At 41.5% G+C, this 25,211-nt stretch overlaps 1 protein-coding gene across 1 annotated transcript; it reads right to left on the reverse strand.

Annotated features, from left to right (window-relative positions):
- Positions 1-560: 560 nt before the first annotated feature.
- Positions 561-1,542, reverse strand: LOC120914428 (olfactory receptor 5V1-like). The gene has a single exon (XM_040325123.1). It carries the CDS (start codon positions 1,532-1,534, stop codon positions 587-589), a length of 948 nt encoding a protein of 315 aa, XP_040181057.1. The 5' UTR covers positions 1,535-1,542; the 3' UTR covers positions 561-586.
- Positions 1,543-25,211: the final 23,669 nt, after the last annotated feature.

Raw genomic sequence — 25,211 nt, forward strand, 5'->3', positions numbered from 1 at the left:
ACCATTGCCAGGAATGTACCCACCATTGCCAGGAATGCATTTACCAAAAAGACCGCCGGGAAAACCAAAGGAAAAACCGAGAACTGTCTCGGTCCCTTTTCCCCTGTACACACGGACAGTTTTCCTGATAGGAAAACTGCCAGGAGAACTTTGGTCGGGAAAACCAGCCGTGTGTATGCTCCCTCGCAGTGTTTCCCATAGGAAAACTGCGGGGGGAAAAAAACGCAGCGATTCGCGGCGAGAAAAAAGAGAACGTGTTCTCATTTTTTAAACTGCAATTTTCCTGTCGGGAAAACTGCTAAGGAGCATACAAACGGACGGTTTTCCCGGCCAAAGGAAAACACGGCTGTGTTTCCAACAGTAAAAACAATCGTGTGTACTAGGCATTAGACGAGAATATTCCCAGCTTTAGGACATACTGTAGGTGAAAAAAAAGTTTGAATCAGTAAGAGGGTGAGAAGGGGTTTTATTTTTGTCCAGAAAAAAATCTTTTAACTTCCAATTTTATTTTTGCAATGACCTTTTGAAATGATATATAATTAAAAATAAAGTCTTGACACTACAGATTGTGATTGTACGGCATGGTTTAGCCAATGATTTTACAGATTCCCAGCCTACGCCTTACAGCTAATTTAACATCTTTATTTTTCAAACTATAAATTAAAGGATTTAACAAGGGAACAGCTGCTGTATTGAACAGAGAGAACAACTTCTTTGTATTCAATGTTCCCAATGATGTTGGTGTCAAGTACTGGGAGACAAGTGTGGTATAAAGAAGAATGACTACTGTTAGGTGTGAGGAGCATGTAAAAAAGGCTTTTTTCTTTCCAGTGTTGGAACGGATCCTCATTATGGTAGATATAATAAAAATATATGAGATTGAGGTAAAAAGAAAAGGAAGTAACGTTATAACAAAGATTCCCTGTATTAGAAACACAATATCCAAGACAGATGTGTCATTACAAATTATTTTTATCAATGGTATCATGTCACAGAAGAAGTGGTTGATCTCATTAGAGGTGTAGCATGAGAAGCCTGAGAAGATGACAACAGCAGGGAGGACTTGTATGAAGCCCATAAACCAGCAGCTGATGGCAAGCAAAGAGCAAACTCTACTGTTCATGACCATGTGGTAACGCAGTGGGTTACAGATGGCAACATATCGATCATAACTCATTGCAGACAACATTAGAAGCTCATGTCCAATCAAAGATGCAAAAATGTACATTTGAGTTATGCATGCTGGGTATGAAACCATGTGATCTCCAGTTATGAAGATGACTAGGACTTTATGCAATGTAATGGTGGAAGAAGACACATCCACAATGGACAAGTTGGCCAGGAAGAAGTACATGGGGGTGTGAAGGTGACGATCCAAACAAATGAGTAGAAGAATTGTCATGTTGCCACCAAGGGTGATTAGATAAATAAGCAGGACTGGGATGAAGATTAAAATCTGAAGATCTGGTGCATCAGTGATCCCTTTAATATAGAAAAATGTCACCAAGGTGTGATTTAGTGGACTTGAAAACATTATTTTGCTCTTCAAGCTAAAAAAAAAAAGGAAATCATATGCATAATTAAGTAAACTTTTAATCCCAAAATCCAGGGTCGCCATCAGGAATTATGAGGCACCTTACACAGCTTAAGGCATGGGCCCCCTGGAGCAGAGAACCAGGGGGGGGTGCTGCCGCCTCAAATTGAGAAGGGGGGGCGTAAATTGAGAAGCAGGGGTGTGCCACGAATTAGGGCCCCTTACAAAAAAAATATATATAAAAAAAGGAGGGGTAGCCATCTGGGCCCCTTACAGGTGTACTGCCTGTACCCCCCTGATGGCGGCCCTGCCAAAATCTGTTTTAGAAGTTAAAATCTATGTTATACAGCCAGCATAAATAAACTAGTCTTTTAAAATCTGACCTAAGACAACAAGAAAATCCATGTGATTTGGAATACTTATTGCAAGAATGTGCCCCTCCACCTTAGATGATTGCCATGTACTCATACAGTTTTTTTAGATATATATTTCTTATACGAATCTCAAGCTTTTACCAGTTTACATATTTACATAGATTTGGTCAGGATCAATGGTGTCCTAATGCTGAACTACAGGCAGATACTTATCCATCATGCCATACCATCAGGAAGGTGTGTGATTGGCCCCAAATTTATTCTGCAGCAGGACAATGACCTAAACATGTAGGCAATGTCATTAATAACTATCTTCAGTGTAAAGAAGAACAAGGAGTCCTGGAAGTGATGGTTTGGCCCTCACAGAGCCCTGATCTCAACATCACCATGTTTGTCTGGGATTACATGAAGAGACAGAAGGATTTGAAGCAGCCTACATCAAAGGAAGATCTGTGGTTAGTTCTCCAAGATACTTGAAACAACTTACCTGCCAAGTAAAGTGCTAAACTTTGTGCAAGTGTACCTAAAAGAATTGATGCAAAGGTTGGGCACACCAAATATTGATGTGATATGGATTTATCTTCTGTTCATTTACTTTCCATTTTGGATACTTAATAAAAAAATAACAGCATTTTTAATTTACAGGCTTTTTTTCACACCTGCCTAAAACTTTTGCTCAGTAGTGTATATTAAAAATTGAGCTTCCAACCGATAACCATGGCTCTCATGCACCCTGTCATTAGATGACAGTGGCAACACCTGTGACAAGTTTTACAAGTACATATTTTTGACCTAGGCCCCAATTTTATTTACTTGAGTCGAAGTATTGTTTTCAACCCCAATGGCCCATTTCAGGGTAAATAATCTTTATTCAGAACCACTTTCCTTAAGGTCTTTTTTTTTTGGCGGGGGGAGGGGGGCTAAAGCAAAAAAAGATGTTATACTTACCTGGTAATGCAACAGTAGTGCACAGAGTGGCCCTTTATCTCATTTTTAGTAGTCCCCAGCTGGCACTCTCCACTCCTTCGTCCTATGAGTGCCCCCTTAGCAAGTAATGGGTGCACCCATGCAGGCGCGCTCCTGAGCTGTGTGCGTCCATATACACACACAGTGCCAGCAAACCATGTCTCCACACCCTCCTCACAGGAGTTTGACTGACATCAGCAAGAGTCTATGGCACCCGCTGCTCTCAGTGTCTAGTGTAAATCCAGGAAAAGAGGAAAGCGGTGCTGGAGCCGGAACAGAACTGAATCGGTGAGAGAAGACAGATAACTGTTTAGGAATTGGGGGAGGGGAGAACAGGTAAGAGGGAGCTTAACTTAATGCAGAGAATGTACAGGATTGAGGTAAAAGAACATTTAGGGCCAGATTCTTAAAGATTTACAACGGCGTATCAGTAGATAAGTTTAGCAGTAGATTGACGTTTAAAACGTCAATCACGTCAGGTCACGATTCATTAGAATAAAACACGCCCACCTCTTCACAATTTGAATTAGGCGAGCTTACGCCGCCGTAACTTAGGACGCAAGTGCTTTGTAAATACAGCACTTGCCTCTCTAAGTTGCGGCGGCGTAGCGTAAATACGATATGCTACACCCGCCCACACTTACGCCGCCCTACGTGAATCTAAGCCTATGACTGTAGAACCACTTTAAAGAGGGATACCAGAGGAGGGTGCCCATTGCTATCTACTTTCCCTGACCCCCTGGCCTCTAACATTCAAATTCATATTTATAATATTGTGAGTTTTCAGAGGGGAGATGCAGAGGATGTCCTATTATTTCCAGGAGACACTTTCTCCTAATTTGAAACTTGCATGTATCTAGTGTATGAATTTTCCCCCATCCAGGTTTTGCCGTAAACTTGGAAAAATCCACATATATACGTCTATATGCCTTCAAAACGATTTAAACAAATAAAATCTCTTGTCAGAGATCTAATTTGGACAAAACACCATTTGAATATTAAATGTGAATGTGAAATTTAAATGTGAAACACTTAAAGTGGTTGTAACCCAAATATGTATATTCGCTGGCAGGCCCTCTCTTGTATATAGCAATACCACATTGTATAAGTGTCTTTTTAAAATGGTGCCTCTAAATACCTTTTTTTAGTTATAGTTTTTTAGGCGGACCTGATTGGTCTCTCCATTCACCCCTAAGGAGCGGCGGATGTCAGCGGTCACATGTCTGCTGACACCCGCTGTTATCTGATCCTGTCCGTGAAATCCAGATGAATAGAGACCCTATTTTCCATACGTCTGGTGGATCGGATAGGACCCATAGAGGAGAGCTGAACTTTGACAGGTCTGTCTCTGCACAGTGAGTGGAGACAGACCTGTCAACCGCCTGCTCAGCGAGCGTGGATGAGCAGATCGATTCCCTGCTGAACAAAGCGGACCGCCCATGTGAAAGGACCCTTACCCTAGGGTTCAGAAATTCGTGGGTTTTGGATTATAGTATCAGCATGGAGTTATATATGTGTTCCAAGTCTAGTTTTTCAACTATGCATGTGGAATATGGGATTCCATTTTTTTTTCAATACTTATGCCGTGTACACACGATCAGTCCATCCGATGAGAACGGACCGATGGACCGTTTTCATTGGTTAACCGATGAAGCTAACTGATGGTCCGTCGCGCCTACACACCATCGGTTAAAAAAACGATCGTGTCGGAACGCGGTGACGTAAACACAACAACGTGCTGAAAAAAACGAAGTTCAATGCTTCCAAGCATGCGTCGACTTGATTCTGAGCATGCATGGATTTTTAACCGATGGTTGTGCCTACTAACGATCGTTTTTTCCCATCGGTTAGGAATCCATTGATTAAATTTAAAGCAAGTTGGCTTTTTTTTAACCGATGGTTAAATAACCTATGGGGCCCACACATGATCGGTTTTGACCGATGAAAACGGTCCATCAGACCGTTGTGCTCTGTTTAACCTATCGTGTGTACGAGTAAAACATATTTTAAATTAACCTATACCAATGACCTTACAGAATATATATTGAGTAGATGACAAAGACTTTACAACACTACTATTACCCAACTTCAATTTATTGTACAGAAACCTATAGTTAAAAATGAATATCTCCCACTCCTCCTACTTTTAACCTATGGTAACAATCTAACAACACTCACACTCAAATAGAAAAACCTTTGAACCAAAATAGGGGTAACCCATCAAAATTTGGGAAATATTGTTGAACTTCAGGTCTTGTACCTTCACACGTAATTTTACAAAGACATATGTTAAGTGCTGTTAACAATATCCTATCCACTACCGCAGGAATATTACTACTGTACATTAAATGAGGTAATAAAGATATGTGGTTTTATACAATTTAAGTACAATATTTACAAACATGTGGAAAGATTCTAAGATCTTAGATGTACATGGCAAGAAAACCTATATTGTCATTATGTAAGAGTATATCCAAATCTGAATGGAACTGATCTGTCCTTTTGCCTAGGTTCACACTGCTGCGAATTCAAAATCGCGGTAAAATGCACGATTTTACCGCGATTTCGCGGCTGCGATTTCGGCCGCAATTTAATGTAAATCGTGGCCCAAAATCGCAAAAAGTAGTACAGGAACTACTTTTTTAAATCGCAGATGCGGCGTCGCACTGATTAGGACAGTGCCATTGCCGACAATTGCCGCCGATTTGAGATGCGATTTGACATGTCAAATCGCATCTCAAATCGTTCCAAATCGTACCCAGTGTGAACCAGGGCTAAATGTTTTTTGGTTTGACATGTTGGGGAGGAAGAGCTGTGTGGTGTGGGGGTTGGGGGATTTGATTTATGTATATGTATAATTTAAAACCTCAATAAAAAAAAACTACCAGATATAAAAAAGAAGATCACTGAGCATTTAATCACTTATATAATTGTAAATACAAACTTGACATGATTTAATTATTTTTTATGAATAATATAACACTTTATGCAATTAGGACTTTAAAGAGATATTATATAAATATAGATGGAACAACTTTCCTATGGTGAGCAAACATGTATTTTTCATCTTCATTTTTAAATCATCACTCTTTCTCAATACCTCAGTTAGAAGATTACAGGCCCTAGGGCACAATTCTAAACTGCCTCCCAAAATATGTAAGGGAAAAAATTATGTTAGTAAGATATTGGGTGGCATAGGGGTCGATTTACTAAAACTGGTGCACACAGAATCTGGTGCAACTGTGCATAGTAACCAATCAGCTTCTAAATTCAGCTTGTTCAGTTCAGCTTTAACAATAAAACTTAGAAGCTGATTGGTTACTATGCCCAGCTGCACCAGATTCTGTGTGCACCAATTTTAGTAAATACCCCCCATAGTGTACAATAATGTATGTTTTTAGGTAATTATATCTCTTTTTTTTTTACTTAACAGAAATTCATCAATGATGTATTATACCAAAATACATCAAAGCATTTACCAATGACACCAACTTATTTAATATACCCAGTGAGGTTTTGGGACACATATATTTGTAAACCTTTCTATAGTGACCAGCTCATGCATCCTGACCATCCTACTAACAGCATTTTGTGTGACAAAAGGGCCCTGGAATGCTCACTTATCCTGAAACACAAAACATGTTGTTATTGGCTCCCACAGAGGTTTTTGTTCATATGATTTCACTTGAAAGAGCTTGGAGGACTGATATTCAGGGAAATTACTCACTTCAAACGTTATTATTTTTCCTACTATAAGCTTGTTTGCAGTGACTGATCTCAGAGATGCAGCAGTGTACAGTATATGTGTATAGTGTGAGAAGATGGTCAGAATGGAGGGGGGGAGGGGGGGTTGGTGACTAATACGTAACCTTACTCAATTGCTAATTTAAACATGTAGAAAATGTGTAGACAACGTCATAAATACCATACAAACTATAAGTTTGATTTACTAAATGAGTAGAGGCTGTTAATTTAGGGAAATAAATGTTAATGTGCCAAATAGACTGTCTTCTTAGCTGGGTAAATAAGGTGAAGTTATGATCACCAGAAAGCTATGAACTATCCAATCATGTGCAAGCTAGAACCATATTTTCCTTCTTCACATTATTGGGTCTTGTGAGCAAAGCTGAGCTGAGCTATGTGAAAATTCACTTTGCAAAGTGAACAGTCTCTACTTTTTTTTAGTAAATCAACCTTAAAGGGTCACTAAAGGATTTTTTTTTAGCTAAATAGCTTCCTTTACCTTACTGCAGTCCTGGTTTCATGTCCTTATTGTTTATTTTTGCTTTGAAGTAGCTGTAATCCTTCTCTGATCTCCACACTTCCTGCTTGTCTGGCTCCTTATGAAAAAACTCATGCGAGCTTCTCACTGTGGTCCATGATCAAGAAGGTGTGATTACTGTGTATCTAAAACTCCTCAGAACCAATCAGATTCATTTTAAAAACAAACACTGCCCTGTGTTTGTTTGTTTTTGTTCTGTGTGTCTCTGTACTTCACAGAAACATGAAACTAGTTTAAAAACTAAACTAAATTGCAGGTACATTATATGATTGATTTTTATCTATTTTTAATCATTTTTAAAAGGAATCAGTTAACTATTATGTCTCTATACCCTGTAAACAGTCATTTCAGCAAAACATTTTTTTTCCTTTACCGCTCCTTTAATGTTTGAAAGGAAAATACAATATTATGTTAGTTGATAGCATAAATTATACTGATTCACTTACCTGCTACATTAGATAGCTGACTCGTTATAATTTTTGTCTTTTTTGAAAAATGTTACCTTTTCTTCTAATGCTGAATATTGTACCAACAGCCCCATGAGAACAACAGAGATCAGACTGGATATCCTTGGCTATCCCTGGTTTTAATATAATATATTTACTATTATTTGAATGTGTTTTAAATATTAGTTTTCACAAGCATTGAAAGAGCAATTTTGCTGTTTGAAATCAATCTAAACCCAAGAAATTCATACTTGCTTGTTACAAGTGATTGATGTGCCTCCTTATATACTGTATGTATGTATGTATGTATGTATATACATCTGTATACCTTTAATTAATCCATTGAGTATTTGCGTGTCATTGCATATTGATCCCACAGGACAGATCAGAAAAATATAAATGGCAACTCTTTTATTTTTTATTATTTAAAGCAAAACATGCTTCGTTTTTATTTATTTTTTGTTTCATAAACACACTGTACAGTATATAAATTTTAGTCTTCTTTAAATGCAAAAAAAAATAAAGATTAAAGATTTCTGTACTTAAAGGAACACTAAAGGTTCGTTTTTTATTGGATCAATTGATTGCTGTAAGCTAGAGCATTTAAATATCACTTACCTCGTTTTTCCTTTTGACCTCCAAAATACAGTAATCCAGGTTTGAAAATGCCATTTCCTGTCTCTCCTCTTCTTGCTTTCCACCAGCATCTGAGCCGTTTTGCATGGTGGAAAGCAGAATGTGCTCACCCCCTCCCTATGACTACAGCCCTGCGTGAAGATGCTCTCTTACCCCTCACAGGCATGGAGGCTAAGCCTAATGGGAACTGTAGTTCCCATTAGGCCTTGATGTAGGAAGAATGAATGCGCACCGCAAACCAGGAAGTCAGTGAGAATAACGATTCAGGAGTGACGGAGGTGAATAAAACAGCTCGATTTCAACAGGTATCAAACTAGTTATAATGCAAAACATCACTTTTTACTTTATCAGCTACTGTAAGACTTTAATTTAGGAGGAAAATAGTTTTACCTTTACAACCCCTTTAAGCCTCACTCCATAGAGAATGCAGGCAGCCATACCAACACTAATTGTGCAGGCACAAAACTAGTCCAGAGCAATGGTGTGCCACAGATGATGGATCGAGTGCATGTAGACACAATGTAGTTCTAAGAGGGTGGAGAATATACGCAGCAGTTAGCTGAAAAACAATGTATGATAAAAAGTAGAGGGGACATAGACGACTTCCTCCGATGTGACGGTGCCTGTTACCCAGTTCACCCGATAAACGTGGGGCGGCACGATGGGCTGTTTCACCTCAAAGAGATACTCCCCGCAGGATTGACCTCAGCCGAATGGGTGCAGTTGAACGGACAGTCCCTCACCTCCAGGGCAGAGCATGCCCAAGGCCTCCACATCTCAAATGGTGTACAGCGTGAAGCGACCTCGAGGCCTCAATCAGATCCCTGTATCTGTGAGCGGGGCTCCGGACTGAGAAGCATCCGCAGCAGTAGGCACAGAGAACATCCTGGGTCCCGACATCGCAGGTGCCCAAGAGAAGGACGACATGCTGCTCGATCCACTCACTTGATCCAGCAACTCCTGGTCTTTGGCGCGAAAAAAACACTCTCGCGGTTCATGTTGGTGGCGGGAACTCCTCCCAGTTTAGCTCTTTTGGCACGTAGTTCGAGGGCTTTCTCTTCAGTGACCTACACAGTTGGCAAAGTAGAGATCTGTACCCCTTAACCCCTTCTTCTCTTGTTCAAAGCACAGTCCAAAACTTTCTCATTGACTTCCCAAATGCAAAAAAACATTAATCAAGTTTCCAAAGGCAACGGCAAATGATCCCGGACGAGCCTCCACGTGTAGCACTACCCTGAAGGAGCTTCTGGTAAAATGTTGGGTTTGCACATTACCTTCATAGCTTTGTTGTCAGTCCATAAGAAATGCAATGTCCAGAGTCCAGACAGATGTAAAACCTTCAACAGTTGGGTTTTACTTTTACTGCAGGGTAACTTGAAGTAGAGAAAGTAGAAGGGAGGAGAAGAGCAGGGGAAGGTTCAGGTACACGGTACAGAATGCTTAAAAAATAGTCAATCAGTCTCCACTCTCAGCTATTGAGTGGGAATTGCTCACCCGTATAGTCCCCTCTCACGTGGCCTAGCAGCCGGGATGATGCACAAACTAATGTCCAGACGGTCTCTGCCACAGACCTCTTGGAATGAACTTGGTCTCTGCCACAGACCTTTGAATGTACTTGGTCTCTGCCACAGACCTTTGAATGTACTTGGATGCATCCAGGAATCCTCTGCCACAGGATTTTAAAGTCCTGGACCTCCAACCATGCAGTAGAAGAGCCTTTAAGCCAGAATCGGCAGACTGCATGGCTTTCAATGTAGTGGATCCCTCCTTGATTCGGTCAGCAGGCCTCACCTGAGACACTAGCACTTTGCCGGTCTCCTCCAGGGCAGGTTATCCCCCGGTTTCCTTCATTAAGATAGCTTCCTGCCTTGTAGACAGACAGCTTGGGATCCCCTTTTAGGATTGCAGGCCCCAACCAGCATAGCTGGGCCTACTAAAAAGTGAAGCAACTCCGGGCCAACGTGGCCCCCGAAGTCGGGCTCACACACATGCACACCTCATGCCAGGAGGGCCACGAGGCGAAGGACCCCGTAAAATGGCATCTGCCACTTAAGTACCCCTCCCCAGCATGCACAGCGGGGTCACCACTCCCACTGTACTAATGCCGAGAAAGGACACCCAATAAACCATGGTACACCCGTGTTCCAACATAAGGCCAAGATGGCAACACCACCTGCAGGCAACAAGGGAAACTACCAAGCAGTACCACAGCCAGAACAGAGGCAAATTTGAGTTAATCGAATAGGTCTGGGCCCAAGTATTGGCCCAGACTTCCCTTAAGTTTGAAATAGCGCCCTCTAGATTTGGGGTGGGCGCTACAGGTAAATCTAAAGGAAAATTGTACAAGAAAATTGCATAATATACAGTATGGTCAGCCCTAATCACACATTGCAGTTATACAGCTATGAGGCTGTAGACACAGAAGTGCCTAGGCACCACGTCAGAAAGGGCTCTGCTTTTTCAAGAGGAATTCCAGAAAAAAGTAATTTTAGGGGTACCACTTAGTCCCAATATACATTTTTGGTTGCTCGTGATAATATAGCAAATTTTCCCTTTTTGAGTTCAGGTCAGCTCTAGCACATGTAGCACAGCATTGATTATAATTGCATTATGTGACTTCACAGTCGACACAATTTCCAAATACATACATACAACTTTTATGGTATGATAGATGCCTTCTTGGTATCATTTTAGGCCCCTTTCAGATGGGGATCGCTCCACTGATCCCCCCTGAGCAGGCGGATAACAGGCCTGTGTCCACTCCACTATGCAGAGCAGACATAGACACAGCCCGCTCTGCTGTATGGGGCCGTCGGATGGAAACGGACTGCATTTCCATCTGATTGTCTTCTGATCCGGCGTGCTGGCTGGATAGCGAACATATCGGCATACGTCTATTTTTAGCGCATTTTATCAGATCAGATGCCTCTGGCATCCGCAATGGGTGGTGCGATCGGGTCTGCCTGAAAATATGACAGGCGGACCTGATTGGTCCGCTAATGTGAAAGAGATCTTATTGTTTCAAAATTTTCATAAAGAAAACGTTCACAATAAATTTGCATTAATATACTTGCTTGTCATATACAAAGTATCAAAAAACATATATTCAATATTTTTGGTACAAAAACAGAAGAAAACATACCATTTGTTATTCGGCTGGATATAACAATATATTTTCACTTAATGCATACCATTAATATGTATGTAAACTCGAATGAATCTTGTTTGTCTCCATTCAAACTGTTAACTCCCGATTTGTGGGAAAATAAGGACGTCAATTCTGTTTGGGTACATCATCGCACGACCGCGCAATTGTCAGTTAATTCAGCGCAGTGCCTTATTGCAAAAATGGCCTGGTCATTGAGTAGCTAAATCTTCCTGGTTAAATATACCATTGAAACTGTTTCGATATATTTCTTTGGTAAGTGCAAAAAATACCTGTTAATCTTTCCAGAAGTTCAGTGGCCTGATAACTTAATTTGCCTAAGAAACAAAGTGTATTAAGACTACAGAACACATCTCCCTTTTTATATAAATGATGTGGCGCATTCTGTAGTCCTAACACACTTCCTTTCATAGGATAAAATAGAATAAAACGCAGCTCCTCAAAAGATACAATACAGTGAGTGAGAACTGTTACCCTAGGATAGAAAACTATTGCAGCCATCTTGGGCCAACCTCCGAAGACAGCGCGCCGCTCCGCCCAAAAAGCATTGCGCTGTCGTCACCCAAGAGCTCCAAACGTTCCCCCAGAGGACGGGTGTCTGGAAATTTGTGTACCGGCCGGCACATCAGATTTGAGGCATTATTTTACTGCATGCTTGTAAGTGCAATACAACTTTTTAATCAATTTTTCTACTCATTTAATGCTCTATGTGGAGCTGTTATTGTTTTTTACATGGTGGGCATTTATGCTGGTGATTTTATCACTTGTGGATGAGACCCAATGTTAAGGAACGAATCTGTCTGAACTGCGTGGCTGGAAGTGACTACCTATTATATGCTGTTCATGATCCCCTGTCATAAGGGATCATGGCGATCTGGTAAGGAGCCAATCTATTGTTTGGTGGAGGATACATCACTTTTCTCTGAAAACGTTTTCAACATATTCTGGAATTTGGCACAGAGCATGGGTGTTTGGCATTTCATGTGTTAAACATTTATGGACTTTTTCTGCTATAGTATCCTATAACTTTAATTAAAAATGTTTGTTTCATTTTAAGAAGATTCATTTGAATGCATAATTTTTATTTAATTCTTATTTAACCACTTAAGCTCCGGACCAATACGCTGTCTAAAGACCAGAGGTGTTTTTACAATTTGGCAATGCGCTGCTTTAACTGGTAATTGCGCGGTCATGCAATGTTGTACCGAAACGAAACTTGCGTCCTTTTCTTCCCACAAATAGAGCTTTATTTTGATGGTATTTGATCGCCTCTGCGATTTTTATTTTTTGCGATATAAACGCAAAAAGACCGTAAATTTTGAAAAAAAATGATTTTTCTTATAACAAAAAGTAAAAAAAATCGAATAAACTAAATTTTAGTCAAACATTTAGGCCAAAATGTATTCAGCCACATGTCTTTAGTAAAAAAAATCGCAATAAGCGTATATTTATTGGTTTTCGCAAAAGTTATAGCGTCTACAAACTAGGGTACATTTTCTGGAATTTACACAGCTTTTATTTTATGACTGCCTATCTCATTTCTTGAGGTGCTAAAATGGCAGGGCAGTACAAAACCCCCCCAAATGACCCCATTTTGGAAAGTAGACACCCCAAGGAAACTGCTGAGAGGCATGTTGAGTCCATTGAATATTTAATTTTTTTGTCCCAAGTGATTGAATAATGACGAAAAAAAAAAAAAAAAAATGTTTACAAAAAGTTGTCACTAAATGATATATTTCTCACACATGCCATGGTTATATGTGGAATTGCACCCCAAAATACATTCTGCTGCTTCTCCTGAGTACGGGGATACCACATGTGTGGGACTTTTTGGGAGCCTAGCCGCATACGGGGCCCCAAAACCCAAGCACCGCCTTCAGCATTTCTAAGGGCACAAATTTTTGATTTCACTCCTCACTACCTATCAAGGTTTCGAAGGCCATAAAATGCCAAAATAGCAAAAAAAAAAACCAAATGACCCCATTTTGGAAAGTAGACACCCTAAGCTATTTGCTGAGAGGCATGTCGAGTCCATGGAATATTTTATATTTTGACACAAGTTGCGGGAATATGACAAACTGATTTTTTTTTGCACAAAGTTGTCACTAAATGATATATTGCTCACACATGCCATAGTTATATGTGGAATTGCACCCCAAAATACATTCTGCTGCTTCTCCCGAGTACGGGGATACCACATATGTGGGACTTTTTGTGAGCCTAGCCGCATACGGGGCCCCGAAAACAAAGCACCGCCTTCAAGATTTCTAAGGGCATACATTTTTGATTTCACTCCTCACTACCTATCACAGTTTCGAAGGCAATAAAATGCCAAAACAGCACAAAACCCCCCCAAATGACCCCATTTTGGAAAGTAGACACCCCAAGCTATTTGCTGAGAGGCATGTTGAGTCCATGGAATATTTAATTTTATGGCCCCAAGTGATTGAATAATGACCAAAAAAAAAAAAATACAAAACGTTGTCACTAAATGATATATTTCTCACACATGCCACGGTTATATGTGGAATTGCACCCCAAAATACATTCTGCTGCTTCTCCTGAGTACGGGGATACCACATGTGTGGGACTTTTTGGGAGCCTAGCCGCGTACGGGACCCCGAAAACCAATCACCGCCTTCAGGATTTCTAAGGGCATAAATTTTTGATTTCACTCCTCACTACCTATCACAGTTTCGAAGGCAATAAAATGCCAAAACAGCACAAAACCCCCCCAAATGACCCCATTTTGGAAAGTAGACACCCCAAGCTATTTGCTGAGAGGCATGTTGAGTCCATGGAATATTTAATTTTTTTGCCCCAAGTCACTGAATAATGACCAAAAAAAAAAAAATACAAAACGTTGTCACTAAATGATATATTTCTCACACATGCCACGGTTATATGTGGAATTGCACCCCAAAATACATTCTGCTGCTTCTCCTGAGTACGGGGATACCACATGTGTGGGACTTTTTGGGAGCCTAGCCGCGTACGGGGCCCCGAAAACCAAGCACTGCCTTCAAGATTTGTGTGAGTGAAATCAAAAATTTATGTCCTTAGAAATCTTGAAGGCGGTGCTTGGTTTTCGGGGTCTCATACGCGGCTAGGCTCCCAAAAAGTCCCACACATGTGGTATCCCCGTACTCAGGAGAAGTAGCAGAATGTATTTTGGGGTGCAATTCCACATATAACCATGGCATGTGTGAGAAATATATCATTTAGTGACAATGTTTTGTACATTTTTTTATTTTAATTTTTTTTGGTCATGATTCAATCACTTGGGGCAAAAAAATTAAATATTCCATGGACTCAACATGCCTCTCAGCAAATAGCTTGGGGTGTCTACTTTCCAAAATGGGGTCATTTGGGGGTTTTTTGTGCTATTTTGGCATTTTATGGCCTTCGAAACTGTGATAGGTAGTGAGGAGTGAAATCAAAAATTTGCGCCCTTAGAAATGCTGAAGGCGGTGCTTGGTTTTCGGGGTCCCGTACGCGGCTAGGCTCCCAAAAAGTCCCAAACATGTGGTATCCCCGTACTCAGGAGAAGCAGCAGAATGTATTTTAGGGTGCAACTCCACATATAACCATGGCATGTGTGAGCAATATATCATTTAGTGACACATTTTTCTTTTTTTTTTCTCATTATTCAATCACTTTGGACAAAAAAAAAAAAAATCAATGGACTCAACATGCCTCTCAGCAGTTTCCTTGGGGTGTCTTCTTTCCAAAATGGGGTCATTTGGGTTTTTTTTTGTGCTATTTTGGCATTTTATGGCCTTCGAAACTGTGATAGGTAGTGAGGAGTGAAATCAAAAATTTACACCCTTAGAAAGCCTGAAGGCGGTGATTGGTTTTTGGGGTCCCGTACGCGGCTAGGCTCCCAAAAAGTCTCACACATGTGGTATCCCCGTACTCAGGAGAAGCAGCAGAATGCATTTTGGGGTGTAATTCCACATATGCCCATGGCATGTTTGAGCAATATATCATTTAGTGACAACTTTGCGCAAAAAAAAATATATATATATATATATATTTATATTTCCCGCAACTTGGGTCAAAATCTAAAATATTCCATGGACTTAAGATGCCTCTCAGCAAATAGCTTGGGGTGTCTACTTTCCAAAATGGGGTCATTTGGGGGGGTTTTCAATTGTCCTGGCATTTTATGCACAACAATTAGAAGCTTATGTCACACATCACCCACTCTTCTAACCACTTGAAGAAAAAGCCCTTTCTGACACTGTTTGTTTACATAAAAACATATTATTTTTTTGCAAGAAAGTAAAGTTGAACCCCCAAACATTATATATTTTTTTAAAGCAAAGGCCCTACAGATTAAAATGGTAGGTGTTGCAAAAAAAATTTCCACACAGTATTTGCGCAGCGTTTTTTCAAACGCATTTTTTGGGGAAAAAATACACTTTTATTTTAAAGCACTAAAACACACTATATTGCCCAAATTATTGATGAAATAAAAATTATGATCTTAGGCCGAGTACATGGATACCAAACACGACATACTTTAAAATTGCGCACAAACGCGCAGTGGCGACAAACTACATACATTTTTAAAAGCCTTTAAAAGCCTTTACAGGTTACCACATTAGATTTACAGAGTAGGTCTACTGCTAAAATGACTGCCCTCGATCTGCCCTTCGCGGTGATACCACAATTGCTGTTTACATATGACTCCAGACCGACGCTTGCGTTCGTCTTTGCGCAAGAGCAGGGGGGGACAGGGATGCTTTTTTTTATTTTTTTATTTTTTTATATATTTATTTCGCTTTTTTTATTTTATTTGTTAACTGTTCCTTCCATTTATTTATTTTTTTACCATTTTTATTGTTATCTCAGGGAATGTAAATATCCCTTATGATAGCAATAGTTAGTGACAGGTACTCTTTTTTTTTTTTAAATGGGGTCTATTAGACCCTAGATCTTTTCTCTGCCCTCAAAGCATCTGACCACACCAAGATCGGTGTGATAAAATGCTTTCCCATATTCTCAATGGCGCCGTTTATATCTGGGGGGGGGGACATTCCCTCCCACTGAATGTAAAAGCAGTCTAGAGGCTAATTAGCCGCTAGGACTGCTTTTACATGAAAGCCGACCGCTGGCTGAAAAGAATGATACCAAGATGATGCCTAAACCCGCAGGCATCATTCTGGTATAACCATTCAAAGTCCTGCAACATACCAGTACGTTGATGGTTCTTGTTGGACATGTATTGTAATCTTTTTTTTTTTCATGCAGTCTGTTGGCTGAACAAAAAAAAGATTGATCGGTGGGTATGCCCACCATTAGAATACCTCCCTTCATCCACCCACTTCTAATGATGGGCATACATGCACCATTTATATATGCCGAAGCATGGGGGCATCCTCCCGCAAAAAAGTTATGCCGCGTACGGTCGGACTTTTCTATGCCGCGTACACACGGTCGGACTTTTCTATGCCGTGTACACATGGTCAGACTTTTCCACAGGAAAGCCTCCGTAGGAATGTCAACCGTATGTACGCGGCATTAGGAGCAAAATCGCTCCTCCGCCCCTAATGCCCCCATGCTCCGGCATATATGCTCTTTTTTGAACTGTAGTGGTGAAATCACCTCCTACAGCATTGGAGTCGCGGCTTTATATATCGTGGGAGCAAACGCTGTTGCTGTCACGCTAAATAAATCCGCACTGCAACTGAATGGCGTACCTGCTAAGCAAATGATGGTTAACATTAAAACAAAGTAACATTCCAGTATAACAGTAAGATCATACCATACCTGCAAAGCAAATACCTATAAAAAAACATAGTAAAAAATAAAACATTTTTTAACGCAACCTGTGCCTAAAATATATATATATGCCAAAGCATGGGGGCATCCTCCCGCAAAAAAGTTATGCCGCGTACGGTCGGACTTTTCTATGCCGCGTACACACGGTGGGACTTTTCTATGCCGTGTACACATGGTCAGACTTTTCCACGGGAAAGCCTCCGTAGGAATGTCAACCGTATGTACGCGGCATTAGGAGCAAAATCGCTCCTCCGCCCCTGCTGCCCGCATGCTTCGGCATATATGCTCTTTTTTTTAACTGTGGTGGTGAAATCACCTCCTACAGCACTGGAGTCGCGGCTTTATATATCGTGGGAGCAAACGCTGTTGCTGTCAAGATAAATAAGTCCGCGCAACAGCTGAATGGCGTACCTGAAAACAGTAAAATAAATTACATACCTGAAAAGCAAGCATGAAAAAACATAACAACAATAAAACTTTGCAGAATAGAATACAGTAAAAAAGAGCAGAACAATAGAGAGAGAATAGAGAGGGAGAGAACAATAAAACGACAACTATTTTTGGTTTTTTTATTTTATATTTTTTTGTGTGTTTTTATTTTTTACTTTTTTTTTTTTTTTTTAACACTTTTTTTTGTAACTGTGAACTGTAACTTCAACTTTTCGGTTCCAGGTTTGGGTCTCTCAAAATGCGATGGCATCTTGGGAGACCCTGTGTGAGTGTGCCTAGCCTGTGAAATGTTTCACCCTACACTAATAATTAACGTGTGTGTGGAAGCGTTCAAAACATTCACCAATACAAAGACCAGGATTGCCAGGACATTTGGGACAAAAATAACGGGTGTCACGCCTAAATCCGCGCTTGGTACAGACACGACATTTTCTTTGGGGGGCTCGTTGGGTAGGGGTACTCGGGAGGACATAAGAAAAATGCCTCTCATGCAGTCGGCTTACTGCATTTGGTAGGAGATGGTGAGGTACAATACCGCCTGGATACAGGAGTTCTGTGATGATATCCCTCTGGAATTGAAGGAAGGATTCATTCCGTCCTGAAGCTCTGTATACGACATGAGCATTCAGTAGAGCCAATTGAAATAAATGTAGAGACACTTTTTTGTACCAGCGTCTCGTCTTACGGGCAATATGATACGGCGCCATCAACTGGTCGTTGAGGTCCACCCCTCCCATATTAAGGTTATATTCGTGGACACAGAGGGGTTTCTCCACAACACCAGTCGCCGTACGAATTTGGACTGTCGTGTCTGCGTGAAGGGTGGTAAGAACGAAAACATTCCTATTGTCCCGCCACTTCACAGCGAGCAAATTTTTACATCTGCAGCAGGCTCTCGCCCCCGGCCTAACACGGGCATCTACAAGCCGCTGGGGGAAGCCCCGGCGATTAGGTCGCACGGTGCCACATGCTCCAATCTGTTGATCAAATAAGTGGCTAAAAAGTGGCACGCTGCTGTAAAAATTGTCCACATACAAATGGTACCCCTTTCCGAATAAGGGTGACACCAAGTCCCAAACAATCTTGCCAGCGCTCCCCATGTAATCTGGGCATCCTTCCGGCTCTACCTGACTATCTTTTCCCTCGTAAACCCTAAAGCTCCATGTGTAGCCTGTGGCCCTGTCACAGAGCTTATAGAGCTTGACCCCGTATCTGGCACGCTTGCTGGGAAGGAACTGTTTGAAAGACAAGCGGCCAGCAAATTTAATCAGGGACTCATCAACGCATACAACCTGCTGGGGATTAAACAAGGCTGCAAAACGTTCGTTGAAATGGTTTACGAGGGGCCGAATTTTGTAGAGCCGGTCAAATTCAGGGTCTCCACGTGGACGACAAAGTGCATTGTCACTGAAATGCAGGAACCGCAGGATCGCCTCGTATCGTCTCCTGGCCATGTGAGCAGAGAAAATGTACATATGGTCAATGGGATGTGTGGACCAATACATCCGCAATGACGGAAATTTGTGTATGCCCATGTTGAGGGTAAGGCCCAGAAAGGTCTTAAATTCGGAAACCTCGAGAGGTTTCCATTCTTTGGCAAGGCGAGACTGGGGGTTAGCGGCGATGTAAGTACCAGCATATAAATTAGTCTGGTCCACAATAGATCTATAGAGATCTTCCGTGAAATACAGCGAATAAAAATCAAGTGACATAAAGTTCGCTGTATCCACCTGAATACCGGCTTGGCCAGTGAATGGGGGAAGTACAGGTGCTGTAGAAGTGGTGGGGACCCAATCAGGATAGGCAAATTCTACAGGAAGGGCACTATGGGCACGACGGGCCTGTCTCTGTCTTTTTCTTGGTGGCAGCGGGACACTACTTGTGCTTGCCACATCGCCAGCTTCAACTGCACTTATGGGACTCGCCACGTCACCAAGTGTTACTGCAGTGCTGGATAAACGACCAGGGTGTACTAGGCCGCTGGTGCTTGCCAATTCACCAGAAGGAATAGCGGCGCTAGTACTGGATCTCTGCTCCATACGAGGGTCCTGCGGTTCTTGCTGCTCAACAACATCAGAATGGGATCGGGTACGCCTGGCCTTAGCAGGGACCTCAACTTCGTCGTGCGAGCTATCTGACATGGAGCCGCTGTCGTAAATGGGTTCATATTCTGAGCCAGAATCTGTCAGATGCGTGACCTCCTCCTCTTCACTATCTGACATGCACATGAACTCCAAGGCCTGCTTATCATTGTACCTTCGGTTTGCCATTTTGGACTCTAAATTTAGTGGTACAATGGTAAGGATTCACAGGTAAAAAAAGCACCTGACTATAGAAAAGCAAATGTAGAAAACGCTTCAAAAAAAACTGTAAGCGATCGCAGGGATCAGGCCTGTCTCTGCGAACGCTGCAGTTATGTGTCTTGTGTTTTGTAAGTGACAGTGATCGATCGATACTGCACTTGGGTGGGTTGGGCTGGGCAGAGGGGGGAAAACGCAGGTGCTAGCGGGTATCTGGGCTGATTCCGCTAACAATGCGTTTTTGGGTACCCTAAACTGCTGGGTACGCTAGTATAGATCTGATCAGATCAGGTATCGATCCGTTCAGATCCTATACCACTAAGGGGGGTGTATGCTTAGCGAGTGGGTGTAAGCGGTACTGGCTCTAACCTAACGCTGCCTGGGGTGACGCAGACCCTGACTGGCGCTAAAATTAAATTTATATCACCCGCCGGGTGATCAGGGGGTTAAACCTATTGGGTTATATACGGCGGGTGCTCTGATGCTATAAACAGCAAACTAACCAACCAGCGTCAACCGTAACACTTATACGGTGATCACTGGTGAAAGGGTTAACTAGGGGGCAATCAGGGGGTTAAAACCTTTATTCGGTAATATATGGGGGTACCTAACGCTTTCTAAAAACCTGGTGGCGAACCTAAAATAACTAAATAACTAACTGGCTAACCACGTCACCAGTGACACTTATACAGTGATCAGTGGTGAAAGGGTTAACTCTAGGGGCAATCAGGGGTTAAAACCTTTATTTATGGGGGTACCTAACGCTATATAAACCTGGCGGCGAACCTAAAAAAAAACTAACTGCCTAGCGGCAACAGTGACACTAATACAGCGATCAGAAACCGATCGCTTAGTGACACTGGCAATAGGGGTGAAAGGGTTAACTCTAGGGGCAATCAGGGGTTAAAACCTTTATTTATGGGGGTACCTAACGCTATATAAACCTGGCGGCGAACCTCAAAAAAAACTAACTGCCTAGCGGCAACAGTGACACTAATACAGCGATCAGAAACCGATCGCTTAGTGACACTGGCAATAGGGGTGAAAGGGTTAACTCTAGGGGCAATCAGGGGTTAAAACCTTTATTTATGGGGGTACCTAACGCTATATAAACCTGGCGGCGAACCTCAAAAAAAACTAACTGCCTAGCGGCAACAGGGACACTAATACAGCGATCAGAAACCGATCGCTTAGTGACACTGGCAATAGGGGTGAAAGGGTTAACTTTAGGGGCAATCAGGGGTTAAACCTTTATTGGGGGGGGGGGGTAGGGGGCTACCCTGGACCTAAAGGGGCCTAAACCTAACTGCCCTGACACTTTTTTCTGTCACACTGACACTAAAAGCAGTGATCAGAAAATAAATGATCACTGCAATCAGTGACACTGTGACAGGGGGTGATCTGGGGGTGCTGGGGGGGTGATCGGGGGGGGTTATGTGCCTATGTGTGCTGTGTCAGTGTGCTGTTGGTGCAACTCACAGTACTGACGTCTTCTCTCCTCTGGAATCAGACGAAAAGACCGCCAGAGGGGAGAAAACGTCACTTCCTCCCTGCCTGTGTTTACAGTTACACAGGCAGGGAGGGCTCTGCTGCAATCTCATTCGCCGAGGGAGATCGAGAGGGGACGGCTGGAAACCAATAGCCGCCCCCTCCTCCCGGACCTCCCGTACACCGTTCCCGGCCGTCGCATGTACCGGAGGGGGTCCCGATCGGACCCCCGAACCGAGGTAAGGCGGGGACGTACCTATACGCCCATGTGCCTGTACGTGCCATATTGTGGACGTATATGTACATGCGGTGGTCGGGAACTGGTTAATTTATTTTGATGTTCATTATTAATGTTATCACTGACTCACTGTTATTGAGGGGTATGAGAGTGCTCTATAGTGTTCTATAGTGGCAATCAACCTCTCCTGCTTTTGGTATATTAGTGATTTATATATACCATCATACATTACTTATTTTTGCTTTGTGATTTAAACACTTTTTTCACATGTTTTAGAGGTAGCGCGATTTATATTTTTCTCATTAGGTGAGTATATCCCTGCTTTAGGAGATAGTTAGAAAAAAGCCTGAACCAGTAAGAGGGTGGAAGGGTGTTTATTTTTGTCCAGAAAAAACGTTCGACAATTATATTTTCTTCCAATTTTATTTTAACCTTGAACAAATCAGCTCTGTTGTATTTTTTTAAAATTATATATTTTTTAATACATGGTTTCCATTATTATCTGTAACCACCATGATAATCCCCTTCTTATTTTCCACTTTACATATTTAATTATTTGGGATGAGGTGCTAATCAATTGGGTGTTCTACCACTAGCCCGACATATCTAGTATAAAAGGTTAACTCATATTTAACCATAATAAACAATGTGCATCAAATAAATGATGAAATAGCAGTCCTATAACATATAAATCACTTGCATAACAAAGAAGTAAACTTCAAAGATAACTAAATAAGAGTCCAAATGTGAAATCTGGAGATCATTACTGTTTGGTAAGGGAACTGGTACACCTGTCTGTGAGGTGGTTTGGGATTCTTACACGTAAGATAATTTTCAAGATTTTACATTTGGACTTTTATATATTTCTCTTTGAAGTTTACTTCTTTGTTATGCATAAGTAATTTATGTGTTATGAGACTACTATTTCATCATTTATTTGATGCACACTTTTTATTATGGTTTAATATGAGTTAACCTGATTTTTTCATAAACATATTGTTGTATTTATCACTACAGAGATATTGGTTTGGTGCACCTTTTAGAGCAATTATTTTTGTAATTCTTTTGTGTCTGGAATATTGTTTGCTGTATTACCTCCTTTTGCACTAAGCACACAGTTTGTTCTGTGTTTATAATTTTATTTTTAAATCTGTAGATTTCATTAAAATAATACTTAGTGATTTTTGAAGGACTTTGTTTATGTTATTCCTGCTTCAAGGTGATAGCCATCTCTGAAGTATGCAAAAACAGCTTTCCATTAATTCTACACAGACTTACCTCACTACCAATATAACATTAACCTGCCTGGCGGAATTCCCGAGTCTGACTCAGGGTTAGATTTTCCTGCTGCGAGCGGTAACCCCCGAGTCAGACTCGGGCTTGCCTCGCTAGATCCACAGGCTTGGTTTACTTACCATGTCCCTGGATCCAGCGATGCCACCGCGCTGTGTGAGCGAGCGGGACCTCGCTCGATTCACACAGTGCCTCTGTGTGACGCCGATCTCCGTTCCCTGCGACGTTACGACGCACGGGGACGGAGAACGGCGCCAAATTCAAAAAAGTAAACAAACACAATACATACAGTATACTGTAATCTTATAGATTACAGTACTGTATGTAAAAAAAACACCCCCCCTTGTCCCTAGTGGTCTGCCCAGTGTCATGCATGTCATTTTATATAATAAAAACTTTTCTTTCTCCCTGCAAACTGTAGATTGTCCATAGCAACCAAAAGTGTCCCTTTATGTCAAAAATAGTTTTAGATCAGCTAAAAAAACAGCGATAATAAATTATAATCACTTGCAGAATTGTGCGATAGCGATTTGTGGGGAAATTCGTCATAAAAAATAATAATAATGACAGCGACAATTCTGCAACTGAGCAAATTTCAGTGATTTTGATTTGATTACATTATTGAATAATTTTTATTATAATTATATTATTATTTGTTATAATTATTTATAATTATTTATTATATTATAATTTATAATTTTGTTTTTAAAAAAATGTCATACCCGGGATGTCTATTAGAATCTTGTTTGGTCAGATTTAAGTGAGTTATTTCTAAAAATTACAGACCTACAATATAAAACGCCAAATTTCCTTGCAAATAATGGTACCGCTTTCAGCATGTTTTTTCTGAAAGAATCATACCGCCAGGAAGGTTAATGTACTTATTTTGTAAAAACATATTTCCATTAATTCTACACCGGCTTACCTATCTCTCTTCATAGCTGTTTAAACATACTACTTGATTACTTCTGCCTTACTTCCTGGTCAGACTATAGGTCATGACACAGGAAGGAGTTGACCAGCTGATCTCATTAACACACACCCTGCATCATCTACCCTCGACTGGTCAACTACTTTTAGTGTCATGATCTAAAGTCTGACCAGGAAGTAAGGCAGAAGTAACGGAGCAGTGTTTTTAAACTGCTATGAAGAGAGTTAGGTACGAATTAGTGTAGAATTAATGGAAAGATGTTTTTTGCAAAATAAGTACATTAATGCTATATTGGTAGTGAGGTAAGTCTGTGTAGAATTAATGGAAAGCTGTTTTTGCATACTTCAGAGATGGCTATCACCTTGAAGCAGGAATAAAACTGAGGACTACTAGCATCAGAAAAAGTACTGTGGGGGAAATTTGCTGTGGGGGAAATATTTCAGCAAAAGCTGGTTTAACTTCTTCAGACCTGGGCCATTGTAAAAAGATGGCCACAAGGTGGCTCTACAATGCCGGGAGGCAGTCTGGCCTCCGGCCACTGGGGTGCGTGCGAGCGCCGCCGGCGGTGCACGTGCGTGCCCGGCGCATCACTGAGATCTCCCATTGCGCGTGCCTGGCAGCCGCGATGTCCGCCAGGTGCCCGCGATCGGCCATTACACAGCCAAGGATTTGGATCTCTGTGAGTAAAAACAGAGATCCACGTCCTGTCAGGGAGAGGAAACTGATGCTGTGTCCCTTGTACATAGGGACACATATCGGTCACCTCTCCCAGTCAGTCCCCTCCCCCCACAGCAAGAATAACTCCCAGGGAACACATTTAACCCCTTCCTTGCCCCCTAGTGTTAACCCCATTCCCTGCCAGTCACATTTATACAATAATCAGTGCATATTTATAGCACTGTTCGCTGTATAAATGTGAATGGTCCCAAAAATGTGTCAAAAGTGTCCGATGTGTCCGCCATAATATCACAGCCCTGACAAAAATCGCAGATAACTGCCATTACTAGTAAAAAAAATCATAATTCTATCCCCTATTTTGTAGCCGCTATAAGGAGGAGCCAGGAGTGCTGCTGAGGGACCCCAAAAGAGGAGGACTGGGGCCACTGTGTGCAAAACCAACTGCACATAGGGGGTAAGTATGACATGTTTGTTCAAAAAAACAAAACTTTAGTTACCCTTTAATGCCACTGCCAGCATGTGAAGATCAGCCTCCCTGCATGCTCACTCCCCACCCCCTTTCTGCAGAAGGTAGCATTGTTGGTCTACAATAAAAACAAATAGTATGTCACAGAGCTTCTGGCATGCTCCCTGGGTACTTGC

This window comes from Rana temporaria, chromosome 9 (assembly GCF_905171775.1).
Source record: "Rana temporaria chromosome 9, aRanTem1.1, whole genome shotgun sequence".
In the NCBI taxonomy this organism is placed as follows: Eukaryota; Metazoa; Chordata; class Amphibia; order Anura; family Ranidae; genus Rana; species Rana temporaria.

Coding starts and splice junctions, on each gene's coding strand:
- LOC120914428 (XM_040325123.1), bottom strand. CDS start 1,534: ATGTTTTCAAGTCCACTAAATCACACCTTGGTGACATTTTTCTATATT.